Here is a 19693-nt window from a genome sequence, read left to right as displayed (position 1 = left end):
CGATTAATTGAAACCATCTACAATCCTGAAATGATAACTTAGCAAATCATCCCAGATGCTTCTGTCGAACAGAATCCATAGAGCCTAAACATACAGCGTGCACGGCCAGAAAAATCATAGATTGATGTTAATCCTCAAGTCGCTTGACACCACTAGCCGTCACGTGCTATGTATAGTCAGATAAATTGTCTACTTGGCCTGAATTTGGCATTCGATGCCCACACAAACCACCTAGTGCCAAGGCGGCGCTAACAATACCACAAGCTGAATGTTTTATGCGCCTAGGTGTTGATTATATAATATGGTTGAAGGTGCTCGTCGCTACTACATAGGTTTGAGGTCATTCGAAAACAGGGCAATGGTATGAGATTTGAAACACAGATAAGACCGCCGACAAACAAGGGGGTTTTGTGACAAAGGCGAAAAACACACGCGCGCACACACACTACACATCCAGAGAGAGAGAGAGAGAGAGAGAGAGAGAGAAGCCGCTGGAAAATCACTGGGAGAAAAAAAGAAAGCCGCAGGAAAGAAACCCGGAAATTTTGAGCCCAACCGAAACAGAACCAAGACATCCCTTGTGCAAGCCCTTTGGTAGTTGGTGACTAACGAGCAGCTAGCCCGCATTTTCAAAGAGATTATGTGTATGTTGTCTGGGGACAATTGAGGCAATAGGTAGTTCGCAGAGTCGTTGCATGGAATCGAAACCAAATCATACTTGAGATTTCGCCCGATCTCTCTCGGTGGGGTTATAACTGGCGAAATGTCAGTTCTTGATCGAATGCATCTCTCGATCATCCGCTCTTACCGAAGAAGTTTTTCTATCAGATCCACATGGGTCATAATCATCCGCCGGCAACAATATCTTCTACAGCCAAGCTGGTCCATAGCATCACTTTGGCATGGCATCAGAAGTCGTATTCATATTGCAAGGAGTTAAGGGAGAAAGCGACTGACCCGTCTGGGATTCCTTCATCGAGAAGCTGCAAGTAGCGTTCCCACAAATCCCCAACGACCTGTTATCCACGTTGATTAGAGCCTGTTCACAACATCGGAATGAATACACTGCTGCATACCTTGCCACAAGAAAAGCACCTAACCGGAATAATCATTTGGTCAAGAAACGCCTTGGGAGTGAGAAGAGGTGTTGTGAATGAGGTAGAATTGGGACAGAAATTTCTTCTTAATCAGAGAAAAGTATGGAAGTAGTACATATATAGGCGAAACGCTGTTGTACTGTGCAGAAGTGGCTGAGTTCGTAAGTTTCTGTATCCCTCAGTTCTCTGAAAGTGAGGAATGATCGTCTCACATTAATGACTGCTGGAGAATCTATGATTGGCCGCGTAAGGCCCCATTTATTTCCTTTTCGAAGGTCTGCGCTTGGCCGAAAGCCCACTAGTCTTCAAAAAGCGTGTTAACCAAGGAAGCGCTAATACATAACAGGGATAGGCCAGACCTGCCCACCAACCAGCCAGACTGCCAGTGTACCCCAGTGCCCAGTGTGCAGTGCCCGCTTGTCCGGGTTGGGCAGAAGACAAAAAAAAAAAAGGCAAAGCAGGTGGCCATCATTGAAGCCCGCCTGTCTTCCCACTCTTACCGGCTGCGCAACGTCAATTATGCCAGTCTGTCTCACTCAAGGAGTCCCTCATTCACAGCAAAAGTCAAATCAGACGGCTTCTTTCGGTTTTCTCATCCTCGTTGCCTAGAGTAGCGATGTCGGATTCGGAACATGGACGACTTCCCAAAAGGTCGCGCGCAAGCGAGGTGGCCCGAGGGCAGATGACTTCAAGCGATGGTGTCCGTATCAAACGCCGCCGTACATCTACAATTGACGATGAAGCGAGCGCGACCTTGAGGTCCAATATGGCGGAGTCACCGAGGACAGCATTGTGCGCCGGTACTCCTGCGGAGGATATTCCTGAGGCTTGCGAAGGCGAACAGACGAATACCTCATTTACTAATTGGTTCCTGTCTGATGTCGTTGCTGGAAAATTCGGTCATGCAAGTCCTCTATTCACTTCAGATGATGAGTGAGTCATAATTCGCTTGCTTTTCGGAACTGTTTTCTCACCAGGTTCGCTATAGGTACCTTTTCCTAGGTCTCGAAACATCGGTCCAGATCTATTCTGTCACAACTTCGCGTCTTTTTCGCACCCTGAAGTTGAAGCCCTGCGACAATGTCATTGGCTACAAGCTCTCTCCATCAAACTCGGATCATCTTTACGTGTTCAGCTCGACTGGCTCTGTGAGCAAATGGGAATGGTTTTCCGGTCAACAACTTCCGTACCAGGCTGCGTGCCGGCCAACGATCTGCGTCGACGTTTGCTCAGACATTTCTGAAAGCGACGCTCTATTTTTCATCCACGACTGCGAAGATTCGAAGAAGGAGATTGCCCTTCGGCGCTCAAACGATGAAGACCCTCGCCCTACTTCCCTGCTCACCACCAATGCCCAGCTCACCCATCTCAGAGTTGCATATCAGGGTAGAATCTTGGTTGCCTTCGGAGGCCAGAATGTTCTTCTCGGGTCTCTTGTACCCAGTCAAGACTCGAAAACCGTCCAGTATACCTGGAGCGAGTTGACTTTGCCGACCAGTATCACATCGGCCGATATTCGACATCGCGCAGCCTCGCAACGAGCAGGCACCTCGGGGGTCAAAGAACGGGCAGCCTTGGGGAACCTTGACCTTGTGCTGGGGGAATCCGGCGGTTCGATCATGATCTACAATGACATCTTGAATTCTTTACAGAACGAGATTGGCAGCGGCAAAGGTCTTACACCCAGACGGCTGCACTGGCATAGGAGCTGTGTCAATGTGGTGCGTTGGTCAAAGGATGGTAAGTCAGAATATTCAGATAATCAGCGCTCAGGCATGAGAGGACTAACACACCTCTTGTAGGGAACTATGTCATTTCTGGTGGTAATGAATCAGTAATGGTTCTGTGGCAATTGGACACAAGCCGAAAGCAATTCCTACCCCATCTCTCGTCACCAATTTGCAACATTGCTCTTTCCATGAGTGGGAGCCTTTACGCTGTCAAATTAGCAGATAATTCTACCGTTGTGCTGTCAGCTCGAGACTTACAACCATTAACTACTATAACGGGCCTACAACTGTGCTCAATTCCGACCAAACCCCATAGTCAGGTCTCGACCAAGAAGCTTGTGTTAGCTGGCGCTATAGCTGCTGCGCTACATCCGAAGCACCCTGATCAACTCCTCTTGACTGTTCCAGCCTCTTGTCAAGTTACTCAGGAGGGTTATACTCTGGCGAACGCTTGTACACTTCAGACCTACGACATACGCACGAATAGCCATATCTCACGACAAGCTCTCGCGCGTACTAATACAACGACTTTGAGAACCAGCCCAGATGGCTCATACATCGTTGCGCCAGACGTGAGTCACTTGCGTATCACTCGAGACGGAAAGTGGATGGCAACTATCGATAGTTGGAGCCCTTACGCAAGAGATGTGCAGGCCCTTCATCCCGGTGAAGCTCATGATGGTCGCATTTTCACCGACAATCAAGAAACATATCTCAAATTCTGGAGATGGAATAGTCTATCCACAATGTGGGAATTGGTGACTAGAATCGATGCTCCCCATTTTTCCAGCAAGGGTGCTGCGCGTGTTCTGAACCTTGCAGTCCGAACTCTTGCCCACGAATTTGCAACCATCGGTGCTGATGGAGTGCTGCGCTTTTGGTGCCCAAGCGTCAGACAACGTAGTGGCCTGAAGGCCGCAGATACCGAACAGCTGTTGGAAACTTGGAAATGTCGAAGTGCCATTGATTTAAAGAGCTACATCGATGTGGATCAGTCTACAAGAGTGGGTGCAGCCTACATGGATTATTCGCAGGATGGATCGGTGCTCGCTATTTGCTTGAAATCGACATCGTCTCTAAATCCCGGGCTTACACTATTAATCGATGCCCAGAGCTGTTGCATCCGCTATAGTAGGGTTGGGTTACACGCAGGAGATTTTTGTGGGGCGGCATTTCTAGGTCCTCAGCTCCTTATTACTTCAGCACGGTCTGTGTTCATTTGGGATATTGTGAATGATTTCGTGAGAAACCTTGGCTTATCTGATGCTGCTGAAAATACTCAGCCATATCCATCACGCCTGCTTGCGGTCAGTGTGGAAACTAAAACATTTGCCATTGCCACACAAGTTCATCAGCACAAGAACACTGCGTCAAAGAAACGCCGAAGAGCCCAACCTCACATACAAGTCTATGACATCGAAACTCTAAATCTACTTTCTGAAAATATGCTTGACAGCTCGCCTGTTGCTCTACTTTCTGATAGACACTCCGCTGATTATGTCGTTGTCGATGCTACAGCCAAGGTGCAGAGGTTCAGCTGTTTGGGTTCAGCAATTCAAGCAACACATACAAACTCACCTCATATTCAGCTTGAGACTTCGGGACTAGCAGGTCTATTTGGACAGCAAGGCCATGGCGGTCTCGGCAATATGCAGCAGTCAGCTACAGCGCCTAACAGTCTGGGAATTTCTTCGCAGACACAGCTGGCTAGTGTTTTTGGCGACATCCCACCATTTGTCTTGCCTTCAGCCAACCTCCTCTTCCGTGATGTGGTACAGGCACTCTCTGCATGAGAATGTACCTAAGAATGTATACACTTAGTGAAAGATTTATTTTCCCGCCACAGATCGTATCATATCAAGTCTATATGTGCTATCACCGCATAACTATATATGGCTCATTATTCTACCTGTCCAGGGAGGGTTTCAAATTGAGTATCTCTGAGCAAATTGCGCACGAGACGACAACTCAGAAGAATTTCCAAACAGTGTATTGAATCACTGACAAGAAACAAACAAATAGACAAATGCTATATGTATATACTTTCAGTTCTTATGTAGATTCAGGTTAGGCCTTTATCCATGTTTCAGTTCCTAGTAGGATCAATTTCGTCGTACCAGGGATATAAAATTGTTCCCAAGGACCAATTAGGCCTTGCAGGAGCAGAACATTTGTGTTTAGGTGCCGAGCTCACACAAAAACTCTTGACAATCATACCCAAAACGACAGTTAGCGAAGACACAGTTAGCGAAGACGGATGAACAGAGCAAGCAGAGTCTCCTATCAGGCTATCCTCCGGATTTTCCTCCGCAGCTTAAAAACTCTGGTGCGCAACCATGTCAGAAAAAGCACCCAAGTATTTTTTGACTGTGATTTCCAGCCACCTGGTTGTGATGATGGTGACTCTGAAGGCTGCAACACCTCAGGCGCGGGCTTCTCCTTATTTGTACTTTCCACATCGTCTTCGTCGAGCCCATTTCGCCAATGTCTTTCTTTCTGCCGATTCTGCTTCCTCTCAGCCTTCAATTGCTGGGCCTCGAACCTCCATGTCTTAGCTGCCTCCTTCTCTTCAAAGGCTTGACGTGCTGCTTGTACTGTAGCTGCTCGAGCGATGGGATCCATACTGCTCCGGGTTTTAGAACGAAAGACGAAGTCTAATGATGATCTCGACACTGGTGACGTTGTATCTAACGTGCTACCATTTTCTCGCGAGTAACCGAATGACGTACGGCCGGAGATGTTAGTCTGGGAAACTGCGGGTGACCTCGTAAATGAACCGTCATGGATATGTAACGATAATCGCACACCTTGCTTGGAAGAGCTATGCACTGACGAATGAGAGCATTCAAGCCCAGGCTGCGTGAGGAGATCGCCGTCCGTAAATTCTTCGCCAAGAGAGTCACTGCTTCCAGGTATAGACGATTGGGAAGACTGGTTGAGTGGCGATGTATGGACACGAGAAACGAGGCGCACAGGATCATGAGGTATTGATCTTGGGTCACTGGCGCTTGCAACGCCAGACATTGCCGTTTGAGAAGAGACATGCATAGGCTGTCTGCGGGACGCGGAAATATTTCTTTTGGGACTTCCGCGAGTATGGATCCCCAAACCCTCATGTTCCATATTCGCTCGGGTTATATCAGATGCTGTGGGAAAGCTATCATGAGACACCTTCTTAAGGAGCGGCATTCCAGGCATCTCTGCTTTCATCGCGCAACCAAGTACGAATACCGATCTTATCAGAAGTCGTGCTCAAACCGGAAACAAGCCATCCAGGCAAAGTCAAGTTCCCTTCAAATTTTTATTGACTTGTTTCAAACGCGTACACGTGCTTTCAAGTTTGAAAAATTCACGCAATCAATGGTGGCAGGAGATGCTGAAAGTTGCACGAATTGCTTTGCTATCATTGCGATGCGGTGCCCACCTCACCTCCGGTTCCTGCAGCCAACGACGGGACGTTGTTCGCAGACTCGGCCCACCGCCGTTTAATCGAAAGCGTATAATATTGTACGAATAACTTTGAAAGACTTCCACGTAAACGGGACGCGCGGCGGTTCCCTCTCATGTCACCACGTCCTAATGTCCTTCTCAATATCTCCGAACCACGGACACAACGGGGAAAGGGTTCAATAAATTCTGATCAGAGACATTGTCGATTGGATATATGTTTTCAGAAGGCAAAGACCGGCAAGCCGACGTCCGAGACACTGTCTCACGACAGAAAGAGCCAACGGTGGATATGAGTTAACGTGGTAAGATTGGATCTAGTGAACGGATAAGAGAGCAGAAGCGCAAAATATCGAAGGAAAGACAGATGTCCCCCTCAACCAGTTGAAGGTGTCAACGACGATCACGAAAGTAGATAGGAGCCGTTGGGTTTAGATAGCAAAAACGTAGCGTGACGACAATCTGAATAGTTGCCGGTCATCAAATGGCAAACATAACCTTCCGGTGAAAAATAATGGAGAAGGGCCGTTGGAGGGCACGGCGGAGAAGATTGGAGGTGATAAAGAGGCCAAGGGCTGAAGAAAGATACAGAGAGGGAGAGGGAGAGGGGGAGAGAGGAGGAAAATGGGGAAGCCCGGAAGACGGCGGTGAAAGAGCGGCGGAGGGACGGATGCGGAGGTACAAACTACTGACTAGCTCTCTTTCGTAGTTACTCGTAGTATGCATTAGTCCTAAGTACTAGGTAACATACCAATACCTAACAATACCGCCTACCATTTTGATCTCGCATAAAGCAGGGCAATTCTTGAAGATTCTTTCAAATCACGCAAGTGTTGCTTGAATCAGGCTAGAAACAACATTACATTGAAAGCGGCTGAAGGGACACAATGTTCCCATAGCACCTTACAAACAGCCTCTCGTTCAGGGCATGTTGTTGGGGACCTTCCTTGACCTAGAATGGGCTGATTGGATCCACAGTTTGATAGTCAACCACATGCCTAGTTGCTTTCAGAGTGACCCCAGCAGTGGTTCGGGCCCGAGTCTTAGACTACAGGTGCAGGTTTTCCTCTACAATTTAGCAAGCCTGCCCAACGGAGCGTAACATCAGATGCGGATCTCTTGACTGAGTAGACCACTCGACAACAAAAGACTGGGCTCCCTGGCACCGGATTCAGGAACACTAGCTCGATAATAAAAGAGTACAGACACATGAGTCATAATATGGCCCATGCCAGCTCAATGTCAAGAAAGTATATGCTGCAGGAGAAGCCATTACATGACCAAGCATACGCCGCGACTTCATTGGCGACCCTATGACAGGAAAGAATGGAGCAATATGGCGGTGCAAGATGAATAGACCAGTGCCCACCTGAAGGTCATAGAAGGTCGATAGGAAGGATCATGAGTGTACCTACATGTCAAGACTTCATCTTCCTCAGGTCGCGGTGGGGACATGGGGGCTAAGGATGCTGAGGCAAATGCCTTTGACTCAAGACAACCCTCCGATCCTTCAAGTCACATATGACGATACCTAGTTTCAGGATCAATTTCTTCACCAGGTAGAAAAGCATCCTTCTCGTCACCAGTTCTTGATCTCTCCGCCTGTCGGCGGCTCCACTCGAACCACCTTATCGGAGTTAAGCAGGCAAAGAGGGTCGAAGGCAAATTTCAGCTGCAAATCTAAGTCAATTGTATGTCGGCATATACTTGTTGGATAAGAGCCACGTACCCGACGCATTGCGTCCACGGTGGATTCTCCTAGTTCATGCTCGAGATAATCCCGCTTGACGAGACCCACGCCATGTTCTCCTGTCACTGTACCTTCCAGCTGCACAGCTCGTTTCACCATGCGGTGAACCACAGCCTCCGCCGTTCTTTTCTCATCATCATTGAAAAGGATGATCGCTGTAAGTGTCATTTAGGAGCTTCCAGTAGCATCCGAGAGAATCAACTTACCATGAAAATTGCCATCTCCAACGTGGCCACATATACCAGCCAGGAGGCCACTGTCAGTCATATCCTGTTTCGTAGCCTCAATGATTTCGGGCAGTTTGCTCATAGGCACTGCCACATCCGTCGTCCAAACATGGTCTTCTGGGCTTCTACGCATAGCCATGACACTCCACAAAGCCTGCTTGCGGGCGCTCCATAGCTCCTGCATTTCCGCATCACCGCGAGCAAACTCAAAGGATTTTCCTGCTGTGGATAAGACAATCTTTTGCACGAGACCTATCTGTTCTTTGACGCCCAGGGGTGTTCCTGCGAATTTAAAGAAGAGCGTAGGCGACTCCTTCCACTGTCGGCTGGTCGTCTGACTGGAATTAATGCATTTCATCTGGACGTCATCCAAGATTTCCAGTCCGGCCACGGGAATGCCTTCTTCTACTACACGAGTGACACATTCCGCTGCATCTTGTATTGTAGGAAAGCTTGCCACGGCGACATTTTGACTTTTAGGCTTAACCGTCAATTTGAGCGTTGCTTCCGTCACAAGCCCAAGGGTGCCTTCGCTGCCAATGAAGAGCCGAGTAAGATCATACCCAGCGCTTGACTTCCGCGGACGTTGCCTCGTTTTGATTATTGTTCCATCGGCAAGGACGACGGTCAAGGAAAGTACCCACTCGCGCATGGTCCCATACCTATAAGCATTCGTTCCCGAACAGCCTGTACCGACCATGCCGCCGATCATAGCACCAGGGCCGGGGTCCGGTGGGAAAAACAAGCCATCCTCGGACAACTTCTCATTTAGTTCTTCCCAACCGATGGCAGGCTGAACCACAACGTCCAAGTCCCGTTTGTGGAGATCTAGAATACTGTTCATGCGACGAAAATCAATGCACACGCCGCCTCTTGTGGGTGTAAAATGCCCTTCCAGGCTCGTCCCGCCACAGTACGGCGTGACAGGAATTAGACGCCGATGACACACTATCATGATCTGGGATACCTCAGCCGTAGTCGAAGGATAGAGGACAAGGAACGGCTTTTCATCATCCTTCCGAGCATACGAAGACCAGTCAGACCCGGAATGCACCTCCAAATCGCCATGTTCCGTAGAGACGTTCTCCTTTCCTAAGATATCAACAAAGTCTGCCCATGCAGCCTGGAGATTTGAGGGGGAGATGTTGTGTTTCGGTGGCTCTGCTTCAAATAAAGGCGTCGTCGATGACGTAGGGAGGCTCGCAGGTTTCAAGGAGCCTAAGAAATACGCTCCACTCGAAAAGAAGGTCAACGCTAGATATGCGGCATCAGACACATTTATCATAAAACAGAGCTCGAAGGAATTGTCACGAGAACAATTAACCGCATACCAAACATTACAGCTGCATAGCGACCGCCCTGGGACTGAGTCTGATACTGTGAGTAACGCTCTTGCTCAGCGCGCTCCCGCTTTAGACGCTGCTGTGTGCTTTCATACAATTGATGTTTGAAAGATTGAGACTTTTCTTCAGCGGTATATCGAGTGGCTTTGCTGAATGCCCGGCGCTGGAGCTCAATCGATGCAAGTTTGGTGCAGCGAGCGCCCGCCCTTGGTTGTAGGGTGCATATGGTGCCCCTTGAGGCACGAAAGACGTAAGACCTCATCATAGCGAGTGTCGAGTCCTGTGTCAGAAGAGTGAGAGCAATTCTTGTTTTCAAGGTCTCGACATCCTATTGTTGAAACCCGTGTCCAAGTACCTAGACTCTTTGGGTATGTAGGAAATTGACCTTGTTCCGTTAGTTAACCAAATGAGCTACAACAGGTATGACTAAGCTAGGAACCCACAGCATGCTACCATCTATATTTTCTTTTTACAGTAGTTATTATTCAGAGACTAACATCTCAGCTGACTTTAAATTTTAATTCTTATCATTATATATGTTTTCTCGGTATCTATGCTTATCTCTATTCTAGGTATTCTACCATGCAAGTAACACTTCACATGCCAGCAACAGGCTGGGTCATAACTACTCCAATCGTACGGAAGACTACGGAGCACAGCAACAGTGATACATTCTGTACATGTGAACTATATTTCTAACCAAGACTACCTTTCTTGACATGGGCAGGTTAATCCGATGGCCAAGTTCGCAGAAATTATCAGATATTGTCTGTGATGTAGTAGTTTATGTAAGTAGGATGAGCCATCCACTGGTATCATCAAGTTATCACTACTCCATATATATGTATGTAATGAATGAATTCCCGGCTAAATAGGTACTGTCCCGGACAACTGACTCCCGAGTGGGCATCACAGACTCGGATGCTGAGTCTAGACATGGTCCTCGCCCTAGATACCCAGGTAGGTAGCAGAAGAATGAAGTGACTTGAAGCAGAGGGCTGGAATTGCGGCGCCGGTTAATTGCCCAGTCCACCAATAGGTATTCAACCGGGTTTCTTCCCGACTCACCATACCCCGCCATCCCGCCATCATACTGCCGCCTCACCTAGAGCTCACCTGAGGTTTCTAATACAAGTACCTACCTGCGTTACTGGACCCAGGTACTGGTATGAATTTAATTGAAGTAATAATTACTTTAATAGAGGATACCGGTAATCCACTCAGTTTCTGCTTGGTTAGACCCGTGTTGTTTAGTCGAAGCAAAGGGGGTCAATAATCAGAATTAAATCATCATTTGCTAACAACCATTCTCCCGCCCCCCACTTATGTAGTACGTACTAAGGTAGCTAGCTACCACAGCCATCCTTACTCGGTTGAAAGGCAGCCACTATGTATTTAAGTCGCTTCTGTGTTCGTCCTTTCGCTGTCCCCATGACCACGGCTTGTCCCTCAGCTTTCCTCTCCCTCCCTTATCAACATAGTTTGGACTCTCTTTCAGCGTGTACCCCTGCCAATTCTTGCTTTCTTCCATCGCATCATTCGAATAGCCAGTGTTCTCGCTCTGTTTGACCCAGTGCCAAATCATTGACTGAATATTTGCCAGCTATGTCTGCCCTGAGTGCTGCTGCCCAGGTAAGCTAAGAATGTTGGGTCCTGATCATACACCTGCATGACAGGCCGAAAGCTGGCAAGTGCTGATACAAGAAATCCAATATTCTTAGAACATCTCATTTGTCCTGGAAGGTATTCATCGAGTCAAGTTCGAAGATCGGCCTGTGCCAGAATTGAAAGGGCCCCATGATGTTCTTGTGAATGTCAAGTTCACAGGCATATGCGGGAGCGATGTACGGTTTGTCGACAGCACTGGGAATGACGAGTTGAGCTTCCAACTAACGCATGAGAACTGCCTAGGTACACTACTGGGAACATGGTTCCATTGGTCAGTTCGTTGTCAAGGAGCCTATGGTGTTGGGGCATGAGTCGTCAGGAGTGATCAGCCAGATCGGTTCAGAGGTCACCGGGTTGAAAGTGGGCGATCGAGTTGCGCTTGAACCCGGCGTGCCTTGCCGTCGGTGTGAACCGTGCAAGTCCGGGAAATATAACCTGTGTGAGGAGATGGCTTTTGCTGCAACTCCTCCTTACGACGGAACTCTCGCCAAATACTATGTTTTGCCCGAGGACTTTTGCTACAAGGTTCCAGACACTGTGACCCTGCAGGAGGCTGCACTCATGGAGCCCCTCAGTGTTGCGGTGCATATTGTCAAGCAGGCCAGTGTCCAACCCGGCCAATCAGTGGTTGTTTTCGGAGCTGGACCAGTGGGACTTCTATGCTGCGCTGTAGCGAAGGCGTATGGTGCGTCTAAAGTTATTGCCGTGGATATCCAAAAGCCAAGACTCGACTTTGCCAGAAGCTATGCAGCAACTGCAACATATGAGCCGTTCAAAGCTAGTCCATTGGATAACGCAAAACGAATCATCGAGCAGAATGACCTGGGCACGGGCGCGGATGTGGCAATCGATGCGTCTGGGGCAGAGCCATCCGTGCACACTGGAATACATGTTGTCCGCGCTGGCGGTACGTATGTACAAGGCGGTATGGGAAGGAGTGAGATCACTTTTCCCATCATGGCTGCATGCACCAAGGAATTGAATGTGAAAGGCAGTTTTCGTTACGGCAGTGGCGATTATAAGCTTGCAGTTTCTCTCGTTGCTTCAGGCAAAGTGAACGTCAAGGATCTGATTACTGGCACTGTCAAATTTGAAGATGCCGAAAAAGCATTCGAAGAGGTCAAAGCTGGAAAGGGTATCAAGACACTTATCTCCGGCATAGACTCATGAGTCTTACATACCTAGCTAGATGAATTGGGAACGTCAATATTTTCAACGTGCTGGTCTCCTAATTTGACCAGAAGATTTTCTCTGGCTGGTCCCAGAAATATAAACCCGCTTTGAGCTACGAAGTCATCATATGATTGAGGTAAAGAGAAAAGGATAGTGGTCACGAAGATGTGCTTGCTGAATAGACGATCAATCCAGCAATCCATGTAAGGCTCATAGATAAAGCAAGATCTAAAGCCAATGAATTGCAAGCACACTCGACTATAACGTCAAGCAATCTATGAGGGATTGTCAAGAAACTTTATTGGGGTATCTTGCAGATCGAATAAGTATAGGAACATTTCTCGCAACAGAGTTTTCATTTGAAAGGTGAAGAGAGATACAAGCCAGTCAGCTGTAAGATTTGATAGATCTCCGAAGGATGTGCGGTGGCTGAGCCGTGTGATCTGCCTTCGATCCAGTCAATCATTTAAGAACATCAGCCTCGGGTAATACTGTATTCATCTCCGGGTTGGACAGCAGCAGCGGCGTATACGGAAGTCATATCGAGTCAACAACATCTACCACCTTTCCTTCGGTGAACGTCGCTTAAACGGAACACATCTTCCCACTCTCCTAAGCCACGTCTTCGGCTATTCTCGGCTCCAGCTCTGTTATATCGACGACGCAGTTGGACGGAGCCGTCATCAAGAGTCGTTCGACTCCGAATACTAGATCCATCACTTGCACTGGGACCATAAAGACCACCATCTCCATATTGGATCCCGCTTTGTGGATCATCAGGATCTATTTCTCCTAGCTCAATCTTCGTGAGGATTATCCGGGCCAGCCGGTTGAACAATTCTTCCACACCATCGCCAGTTAGAGCCGAAATCTCGACGGCTACTGGAATGCCGGATTTGGCGGCCCAGCGTGACATACTTTCGGTGCTGACTTCACGGCCATGGAGTGTATTCGTCGCTGTCATCCTTGTTCCTGCTTCATAATTCACCGTGGAGCGAACAGACCCGCCGGCGGGGTCCATAGGGAAGGAAGAATGCTTGCTGGACGTGCTAGACGGCGTAGGAGGCGGCCGGAAAATATCGTCAAAGCTATCGTTATGTTGCATTGCATCCGAAGTGAGATCTGCCTTATTCCCTGCGAGCAGGACAGTGAGGTTGGGGGAAGCAAGAGCCCGAGCGTCCATGAGGAATGTCGGAAGGGACGTGAATGAAGCCTGTGAGGATACATCGTAAATGAGGATTGCTCCTGCAGCCCCTCGGTAATAGGACCTAGAGACAGATCGGAACCTCTCTGTCCCAGCAGTGTCCCAGAGTTGGAATTTGATCCTTGTTCGTCGGGACCCGGTGCCTAATTTGACTATCCGTGAGGAGAATTCCACCCCAATTGTTTGCGACGACAGCACTCTCCCTACACGCACACGGGCTGTTAGCGAGCCATGCTATCAATTTGGGATGAATTTATACATAGGCTAAGTCAGATTTGAAACCCTACATTCATTCTTCACGAAGCGGTGTAGCACACAGGACCTGTGATTGCCGTGGATAAGTGAGCGCTTGAATAGGCACCAAGATCCATCTGGTCTTACTTTCCAGCCCCGCTTGGCCCAAGAAGAATCACCTTGGCCAGATAATCATACATGCTCTCCAATTCCTAGACATATAGAAGACGAGCGACCGGTCAGTTCCAGTGGAGATATGAGCAGCTTCTGGTGCAACAAATGCATCGATTTGGGCTGGGACTGGAAGAGGCCATGTGTCATTTGAGGGACGTCATAAGGAGATTACATACCTGGGTTCTCTCAGCCTGGAAAGAAGTGGCTGAGGAAGTGTTCGAGAAGCTCCTTTGACGCACCATGGCGCCAAACAAGAGCCATCCAAAGCGTGGCTTGGATGATCGTAGTGATGGGCGGAAGAAAGGTTACGAGACAAGTCAAAATAATTAGGTACTGAGGATGATAAAGTACGGAGTACTGTACTGTCAAGTGTACCCCCCTGCGTGCGGCCCACGGGTTCCGCACTAGAGCAACTACTAAGTACAGCTGCGATTGCCGCAATAAGACAATCCCACACATTAGGTCCACGGTTGGTTCGCCTATTACCATATTAGTGCATAATGGGATTTTGGAGGTCCTGGGACCGAGAAGTCGCTCTACTTCCTCATTAAGAACATAACCAGACTACCTTTGAATGTTATATGAAAGCTTGAGAAAATCTATAACAGCATGCCACCCACTGACCGCAACTGGTCTAACGCTACTGTGGTGCAATCATGCAGAACAGAAAGGGCGTGACCAATATTGTCAACCTATATTCAATGGCGTCTTTCGCGCATATGGACCATCGTACTCCATTCTTGACAGCATGATCGATTCATCTTGTGTCCGCACCAGCAGCTATGGCATGAATGAGCTGGAATCCTGTCGGATGCCCCAGGAGGACATAGGAGGCTAGTAGGGTGCTTCGATAGCTCACTTCTAAGCACAACGGAATCACTTTTCTCTTCGTTGGTCACTTCTGCTCTTTTCTTTATCAGGCTTTCGTCATCTATTGTAGTGGAATCGACCTTGCCACGAGGGAACCTCGAGTATATCTGTGAAGGCCAATCATGCCAGTGCCCACAAATGCAGCAAATAACAAACACCTTGGGAACATGCTGACCTGGTAAATGTATGAGTGGATCGCCGGTGTGCTTAACCTGCCCTGGCAGGGAATCAGATATCGTGGCTGGAGTTTGCTCCCGCGCTGGTGGGAGACTAGCACCCAACTCAAGCATCAAATTCTCAAATCCAAGACTTTTCGAATGCATTGTCGCGATCTCATTATCATCCCTTGAGTGTGATGCAATCGATAAGCCCTCGTCCGCCGTATTGTAATCATCTGTCAAAACCTCATGTGAGGAATCGTCCAATGACGGCAACGAGCAACCCAGTGGCAGTGGCTTCTCGGCAGGGTATGCCTGAGAGGCTTTAGGAATCAGCGCCTCGCTGGCCCGCTTGCATCTTGTGACACTTGTTTCGTTTTCGAAGTATATATTTAGGCTCGGTGCGGATTTGAGTTGACGCTGGCCAGCGCTAGCGCTGTGGCCAAATGAAGCCTGAGAGTGAAGGTTCGTTACCTCATTACGCGATTTCCCGGAATCAATCAAAATCGTCATCGGCAAATCATTCTTCCCATCCTGAGAATGATCGCTTGAAGTGTGCTGAAAACGTTTGCTTGGCCATGTTAAGCGATCGCCGACACGCTCCTTATGTACAGGTCTGTGGAGGTCCACCTTTTCGTTTGATGCGCTAGAGCCATTGTAAACACTGGATGGCGGTCGCAATATGCTTGGCCTGGAAAGTGCAGGATCTTCCGTGCTTCTTTGTTTCACTTTCTGAAGGAAGGCTCGAGTGGAAGATTCAGACAAGGTAGGCTTGATTGAAATTGACTCGCTCGCAACGTCGCTCACCGAGGCCACCGCCAGAGGTGATGACTTATACTTTCTATATTGTCTCTGAACATGTCTGTTATTTGGAGGCCCTCCAGGGATGGCTCTCCAGGGCTCTTGCGTTGAAGCCATTGGGACATGAGGGTGGGGCTTTGCGGAAAGACATTCCATTTCACATGGCTGGTTGTTCCTCCGGTCCAGGCTCGGGTTTAGGCTGTCTTTGCTATCTTTCAATGCGGATCTGAGAAAGGGCATGATGGACGAGTAGCGCTTGGTGGCTTGAACGACCTCAGAGCGCCTTGCCTCGATATTCAGGGTCGCTGAAAACGAGGTACGGTCCAAGTCCCCAGCTCCATCCAAGGCTTCTTGGGCTTTGTGCCCCAAGGATTCTGGTGTGGAGGTATAGCCTTTTGTTCTATATGTCATTGGCCCATGGCTTATACCATGAAACGCACACCCATCTTGGAGCTGCGGTGATCTGCTGGCCTCATTCGTGTCAGATGCTGCAGCTACTTGAGTGGGCTTCTGCAGAGGCTTCTCCTTGTGATATGAAAGTAGTGCATTTGATGCAGTAAGGTCTTCAGATATAGCGGTGCTAAATCTCTCTGGTATTTTCAATGCAACCTGAGGTATCCCTGACGCTGGGTTCGAGTTGAGATTCGACCTTGACCCTGGGTCAGCTGGCTGCCCCTGCGGTCCTCGGTCGGCTTCGTGCACCGAGCTCGGTCGAGATCGCGATGATGAGCGCCTTGATATGGAGAACATAGAGGAAAGTCTAGTAGAAGATCGAGAGCCATCTTCCGCACTTGCGCTCGATGCCCTGCTCGACCTGTCTAACGGCTGCTTTTTTGAGAGACGACGGGTCTCCCTTTTCAGGAGCCGGGAGCTTCTACTCCCCTCAGCTTGTTCGAGCCTGAGAAGCCGTTTTTCGAGTTCTGCCCTGTCCGCTTCCAGACGCTTCGTGGCCCGTCTCTCTTTCTCCCTGGGAGCGTCGTTATGTCTACTAGCCGTGTTCTTGTCATGTGTTTCTGGAGCATTTTCCGGACGAAAAGCGTGTGTCTTTTGGTATGGGCGCCCATTGAGCAGCGGTGCTGATAGTCTCTTAGCCCCGGCCTCTTCAGTTGACCGAATCAAATCGTTTCTTTCCTCTTTAATACTCATATAGGAATGCCCACTCCTGACCGACGAGCTCGAATGTGATCGCTGGGGGTTTGTTTGTTTCGACTCAAATCTCGTCGTTGTAGTAATAGCCTTCGAGCTCTGGCTTCGTTTATTCTGGGTTTGCTTTGAAGGACATCAGGCACATCTCCTTCAAAAAGTTGAACCGTGCTTTTTCACTATGACGGTCGTGCGCGAGATGCAAGAGGCCACAATACTCACATGTGCTCGCTTGTCGATATGGAGTGCCCGCTGAATTTGCTGGGTGATGGATAACCTGCGTGGCCTCCTGCTCGATACGCCACTCTGGCCTTGTTCCATCTTTGTGACACGATCTTCGTTCAGGCTGACTATTGCACAATGTTTACTGGCAGAGCAACAGCGCGGACTGTGTCAGTCATAGATATAGGGAATTGCTGTATATCGTAGAGGGACCGGATAAGATTTCTCGTACTGATGGCGGAGGCGCCCGGGGAGTTAAAACGAGTGGTGAAGAAGGCAATAAGCACGAGGTAACGGGGAGACCGGGGGCTGAACAAGTAGGGACTGCAGCAGCGGTTTTAGCCGCCTTACCAGCTGCAGGCCAGCAGACAATCGCACGCGAAGCCCAGATGCCACGAACATCAGCAAGAAGGAAGGGTGGGTCAACTGCAAGGGTCCAGTGCCACGCCGGTCAAGGTTCGAATCAACGCTCTGTCGATGACCGAGCTCTTCTGCCTCTTCTGCTTCTTTCGCTCCGTCCAGCTCCCCTCATTACTTAGGCAAATACCATGGGAATCTGCCCGCGTGGCATGGTATCTAGCGGTGGGGTTCGGATGTCCTAGGTGCCGGGATACAGGAAGAATAACCTGCTGGCTCGTTGGGCATTGATGCATGCAAGTTCAAGATAGTAGTATTTTTAGATTGGTGCAAGGCACCGGAGATGCAACCGATTGTTGTAGGTGCATAAAGGGCCATAATAAATAATTGTAGGTAGAACCAATTGCCAACCTCTGCAAGGAACACATGCAGCGATGAAAAGAATGTAAAGTAATCAACCTTATGGGAAGGCTGTTTGTTGTCTTCATATTGATGAACGGAATATCTACCATCTTATCAGAGACCAAGATTACGAGTACCAGTGCTTACGACCCCTCACCTGACCTCTGTGGTGGGGCCGCTTTGACCTAATAAAGCCCCGTCGAGATCCACGGTGGACGAAGCCTTCCTGATCACCTACAGTACTTGCGGGGTCAATTTCTGTCTACTCGGCAAGACAAGTGATTATCACTAGGTAGTGTGCTGGACACTGATCACTTCTTCAATCATTCTGTGTGATCCGTTCTTCCTTTGCCTTATTTTCTTGTGGAGAGATGGGTAAGATATTAGTTGACGAGAGTCGAAGTTCAGTAGCCTCGGCTCGGAACTCGAGGGCCGCCTCCAGTACCCAGACGATATCACGAGCTCGAAACATGCCCCCGGATTCTCCACCCGACTATGCATACGCTATCGCTTCATCAGCAAATAGGCCCTTAGAGGCTCCTCCTTCCTATCAACATTGGCAAGAATGTACTCTTGAAGAAGAGAGCTTGCCTCCGCCGCCGGCAGCAGGCTTCCTTTACTCGTCTACAGGCAATGCGTCCTCCGATGATGCCTTGCGTGCGCACGAGTTCTGTGATACATTTCCATTACAGCCCCCAGAAGAGCCATCTGCCGCTGTCTACAGAATTGTGGAGCGAAACGACTTGAGTCCGGTCCAACCTCCAGAATTCCACGGCAACTTACATATTGCTCAACGGGGTCACTGGACGGGCTTTACACGTTTCGGAAGCCGCGATTGCCTACTAACGACCAATCTACCTCTTTATTTCTCTTTGGTGGACTCTCCTCGCCACACCAACAAGGCCAAACTAATATACTTCGAAGTCAAGTTATTAGGCCTTGGTGGAAGGTTCAACAGTAGGTCGATTGAAACTAGCGGCTTTTCCATTGGTTATGTGGCTAAGCCGTATCCATCATGGAGGTCGCCCGGCTGGGAACGAGGGAGTCTCGGTGTCTTTTCTGACGACGGGTGTCGTTTTGTCAATGATTCCTGGGGTGGTAAAAGTTTCACAAGTGAATTCCGCGAAGGAGAAACGGTGGGCCTAGGAATGGCGTTTCGTCAGTCGTGTGAAAGAAGTAGGGTTGATGTGACCGTTTTCTTCACTCGTGATGGACAACAGGTGGGGACTTGGGATCTTGCCGAGGAAAGAGATGCGGAATCTGGGGGAACCGAAGGATTAGAAGGCGACTTCGATCTCTACGGGGCTATAGGGCTTTTTGGAATGGTTGAATTTGATGTGCAATTCAATCCAGCACATTGGCTTTGGACCCCGCAAGAAAATATTTGACGTACCCATCATGCCCATGCGTATCGCAATTCATCTATTTGTATTACTCACATTCGGCCGAATTGAACCTTGCCGAGGGTTAGTAAAGCGTTGGGACATTATATCTACAAGGTAGATAGCAAACTCCTGTTCTCGCTGGATAGGGATCGAATGACGTTCAAGTACCAGCCTGAGGCCGAGAAAATCGTCTGCAGAGCAAGCATATAGTCTTGCATTTCCGCGCATTGCTAAACATGCGCACGAGTAGGCAACTAGACAAGTATCAGTCGTACATCATTGGACTCTTGCCGAACCAATATCAGGAG

General features: G+C 48.9%; 8 protein-coding genes across 8 annotated transcripts; 3 read left to right on the top strand and 5 right to left on the bottom strand.

Annotated features, from left to right (window-relative positions):
- Window positions 1-712: 712 nt before the first annotated feature.
- BO97DRAFT_438320 (DNA-directed RNA polymerase core subunit RPB10) lies at window positions 713-1112 on the bottom strand (the record flags this gene model as incomplete). The annotated part of the gene is made up of 4 exons (XM_025697908.1): window positions 713-755; window positions 809-895; window positions 958-1016; window positions 1077-1112. 4 exons carry the CDS (start codon window positions 1110-1112, stop codon window positions 713-715), a joined length of 225 nt encoding a protein of 74 aa, XP_025546699.1.
- A 601-nt stretch (window positions 1113-1713) lies between these two features.
- On the top strand, window positions 1714-4967 carry BO97DRAFT_463609 (WD repeat protein; the record flags this gene model as incomplete). The annotated part of the gene is made up of 3 exons (XM_025699462.1): window positions 1714-2030; window positions 2086-2837; window positions 2900-4967. 3 exons carry the CDS (start codon window positions 1714-1716, stop codon window positions 4618-4620), a joined length of 2790 nt encoding a protein of 929 aa, XP_025546698.1. The 3' UTR covers window positions 4621-4967.
- A 143-nt stretch (window positions 4968-5110) lies between these two features.
- On the bottom strand, window positions 5111-6025 carry BO97DRAFT_438318 (uncharacterized protein; the record flags this gene model as incomplete). The annotated part of the gene is made up of 1 exon (XM_025697907.1): window positions 5111-6025. One exon carries the CDS (start codon window positions 6023-6025, stop codon window positions 5111-5113), a length of 915 nt encoding a protein of 304 aa, XP_025546697.1.
- Window positions 6026-7363: 1338 nt separating this feature from the next.
- Window positions 7364-9950, bottom strand: BO97DRAFT_378285 (FAD-binding oxidoreductase). Its single transcript, XM_025693102.1, has 4 exons — window positions 9583-9950; window positions 8231-9505; window positions 8004-8179; window positions 7364-7946 (listed from the first exon to the last, which is right to left on the bottom strand). Exons 1-4 carry the CDS (start codon window positions 9857-9859, stop codon window positions 7854-7856), a joined length of 1821 nt encoding a protein of 606 aa, XP_025546696.1. The 5' UTR covers window positions 9860-9950; the 3' UTR covers window positions 7364-7853.
- A 1015-nt stretch (window positions 9951-10965) lies between these two features.
- On the top strand, window positions 10966-12485 carry BO97DRAFT_378281 (NAD(P)-dependent alcohol dehydrogenase). The gene is made up of 3 exons (XM_025693101.1): window positions 10966-11226; window positions 11316-11438; window positions 11506-12485. Exons 1-3 carry the CDS (start codon window positions 11200-11202, stop codon window positions 12430-12432), a joined length of 1077 nt encoding a protein of 358 aa, XP_025546695.1. The 5' UTR covers window positions 10966-11199; the 3' UTR covers window positions 12433-12485.
- Window positions 12486-12810: 325 nt separating this feature from the next.
- On the bottom strand, window positions 12811-14153 carry BO97DRAFT_247482 (putative Ras family GTPase (Rab4b)). The gene is made up of 3 exons (XM_025690835.1): window positions 14021-14153; window positions 13927-13961; window positions 12811-13842 (listed from the first exon to the last, which is right to left on the bottom strand). Exons 1-3 carry the CDS (start codon window positions 14071-14073, stop codon window positions 12983-12985), a joined length of 948 nt encoding a protein of 315 aa, XP_025546694.1. The 5' UTR covers window positions 14074-14153; the 3' UTR covers window positions 12811-12982.
- Window positions 14154-14689: 536 nt separating this feature from the next.
- On the bottom strand, window positions 14690-17343 carry BO97DRAFT_247421 (uncharacterized protein). Its single transcript, XM_025690832.1, has one exon. The coding sequence runs from the start codon at window positions 17020-17022 to the stop codon at window positions 14746-14748; it is 2277 nt and encodes a 758-aa protein (XP_025546693.1). The 5' UTR covers window positions 17023-17343; the 3' UTR covers window positions 14690-14745.
- Window positions 17344-18127: 784 nt separating this feature from the next.
- On the top strand, window positions 18128-19403 carry BO97DRAFT_247435 (SSH4 family protein). The gene is made up of 2 exons (XM_025690833.1): window positions 18128-18292; window positions 18404-19403. The coding sequence occupies exon 2, from the start codon at window positions 18471-18473 to the stop codon at window positions 19386-19388; it is 918 nt and encodes a 305-aa protein (XP_025546692.1). The 5' UTR covers window positions 18128-18292; window positions 18404-18470; the 3' UTR covers window positions 19389-19403.
- Window positions 19404-19693: the final 290 nt, after the last annotated feature.

The sequence above is a fragment of the Aspergillus homomorphus genome (assembly GCF_003184865.1).
Source record: "Aspergillus homomorphus CBS 101889 unplaced genomic scaffold BO97scaffold_63, whole genome shotgun sequence".
NCBI classification, from domain to species: domain Eukaryota; kingdom Fungi; phylum Ascomycota; class Eurotiomycetes; order Eurotiales; family Aspergillaceae; genus Aspergillus; species Aspergillus homomorphus.
The sequence above is the reverse complement of the archived record's forward strand: the minus strand, read 5'-3'. Positions and strand labels throughout refer to the sequence as shown.

What these genes read in the sequence shown, in the direction of transcription:
- BO97DRAFT_378285 (XM_025693102.1), bottom strand. Translation starts at nt 9,859, where the DNA reads ATGATGAGGTCTTACGTCTTTCGTGCCTCAAGGGGCACCATATGCACC. An exon ending in CTATGCAGCTGTAATGTTTG is followed by an intron (nt 9,506 to 9,582) that starts GTATGCGGTTAA and finishes CCGCATATCTAG; the next exon opens with CGTTGACCTTCTTTTCGAGT. An exon ending in CCGTGGACGCAATGCGTCGG is followed by an intron (nt 7,947 to 8,003) that starts GTACGTGGCTCT and finishes TTAGATTTGCAG; the next exon opens with CTGAAATTTGCCTTCGACCC.
- BO97DRAFT_378281 (XM_025693101.1), top strand. Translation starts at nt 11,200, where the DNA reads ATGTCTGCCCTGAGTGCTGCTGCCCAG. An exon ending in CCCTGAGTGCTGCTGCCCAG is followed by an intron (nt 11,227 to 11,315) that starts GTAAGCTAAGAA and finishes CAATATTCTTAG; the next exon opens with AACATCTCATTTGTCCTGGA. An exon ending in CAGGCATATGCGGGAGCGAT is followed by an intron (nt 11,439 to 11,505) that starts GTACGGTTTGTC and finishes AGAACTGCCTAG; the next exon opens with GTACACTACTGGGAACATGG.
- BO97DRAFT_247482 (XM_025690835.1), bottom strand. Translation starts at nt 14,073, where the DNA reads ATGTATGATTATCTGGCCAAGGTGATTCTTCTTGGGCCAAGCGGGGCT. An exon ending in GGGCCAAGCGGGGCTGGAAA is followed by an intron (nt 13,962 to 14,020) that starts GTAAGACCAGAT and finishes CGGCAATCACAG; the next exon opens with GTCCTGTGTGCTACACCGCT. An exon ending in CCGCTTCGTGAAGAATGAAT is followed by an intron (nt 13,843 to 13,926) that starts GTAGGGTTTCAA and finishes GTGTGCGTGTAG; the next exon opens with GGAGAGTGCTGTCGTCGCAA.
- BO97DRAFT_247421 (XM_025690832.1), bottom strand. Translation starts at nt 17,022, where the DNA reads ATGAGTATTAAAGAGGAAAGAAACGATTTGATTCGGTCAACTGAAGAG.
- BO97DRAFT_247435 (XM_025690833.1), top strand. Translation starts at nt 18,471, where the DNA reads ATGCCCCCGGATTCTCCACCCGACTATGCATACGCTATCGCTTCATCA.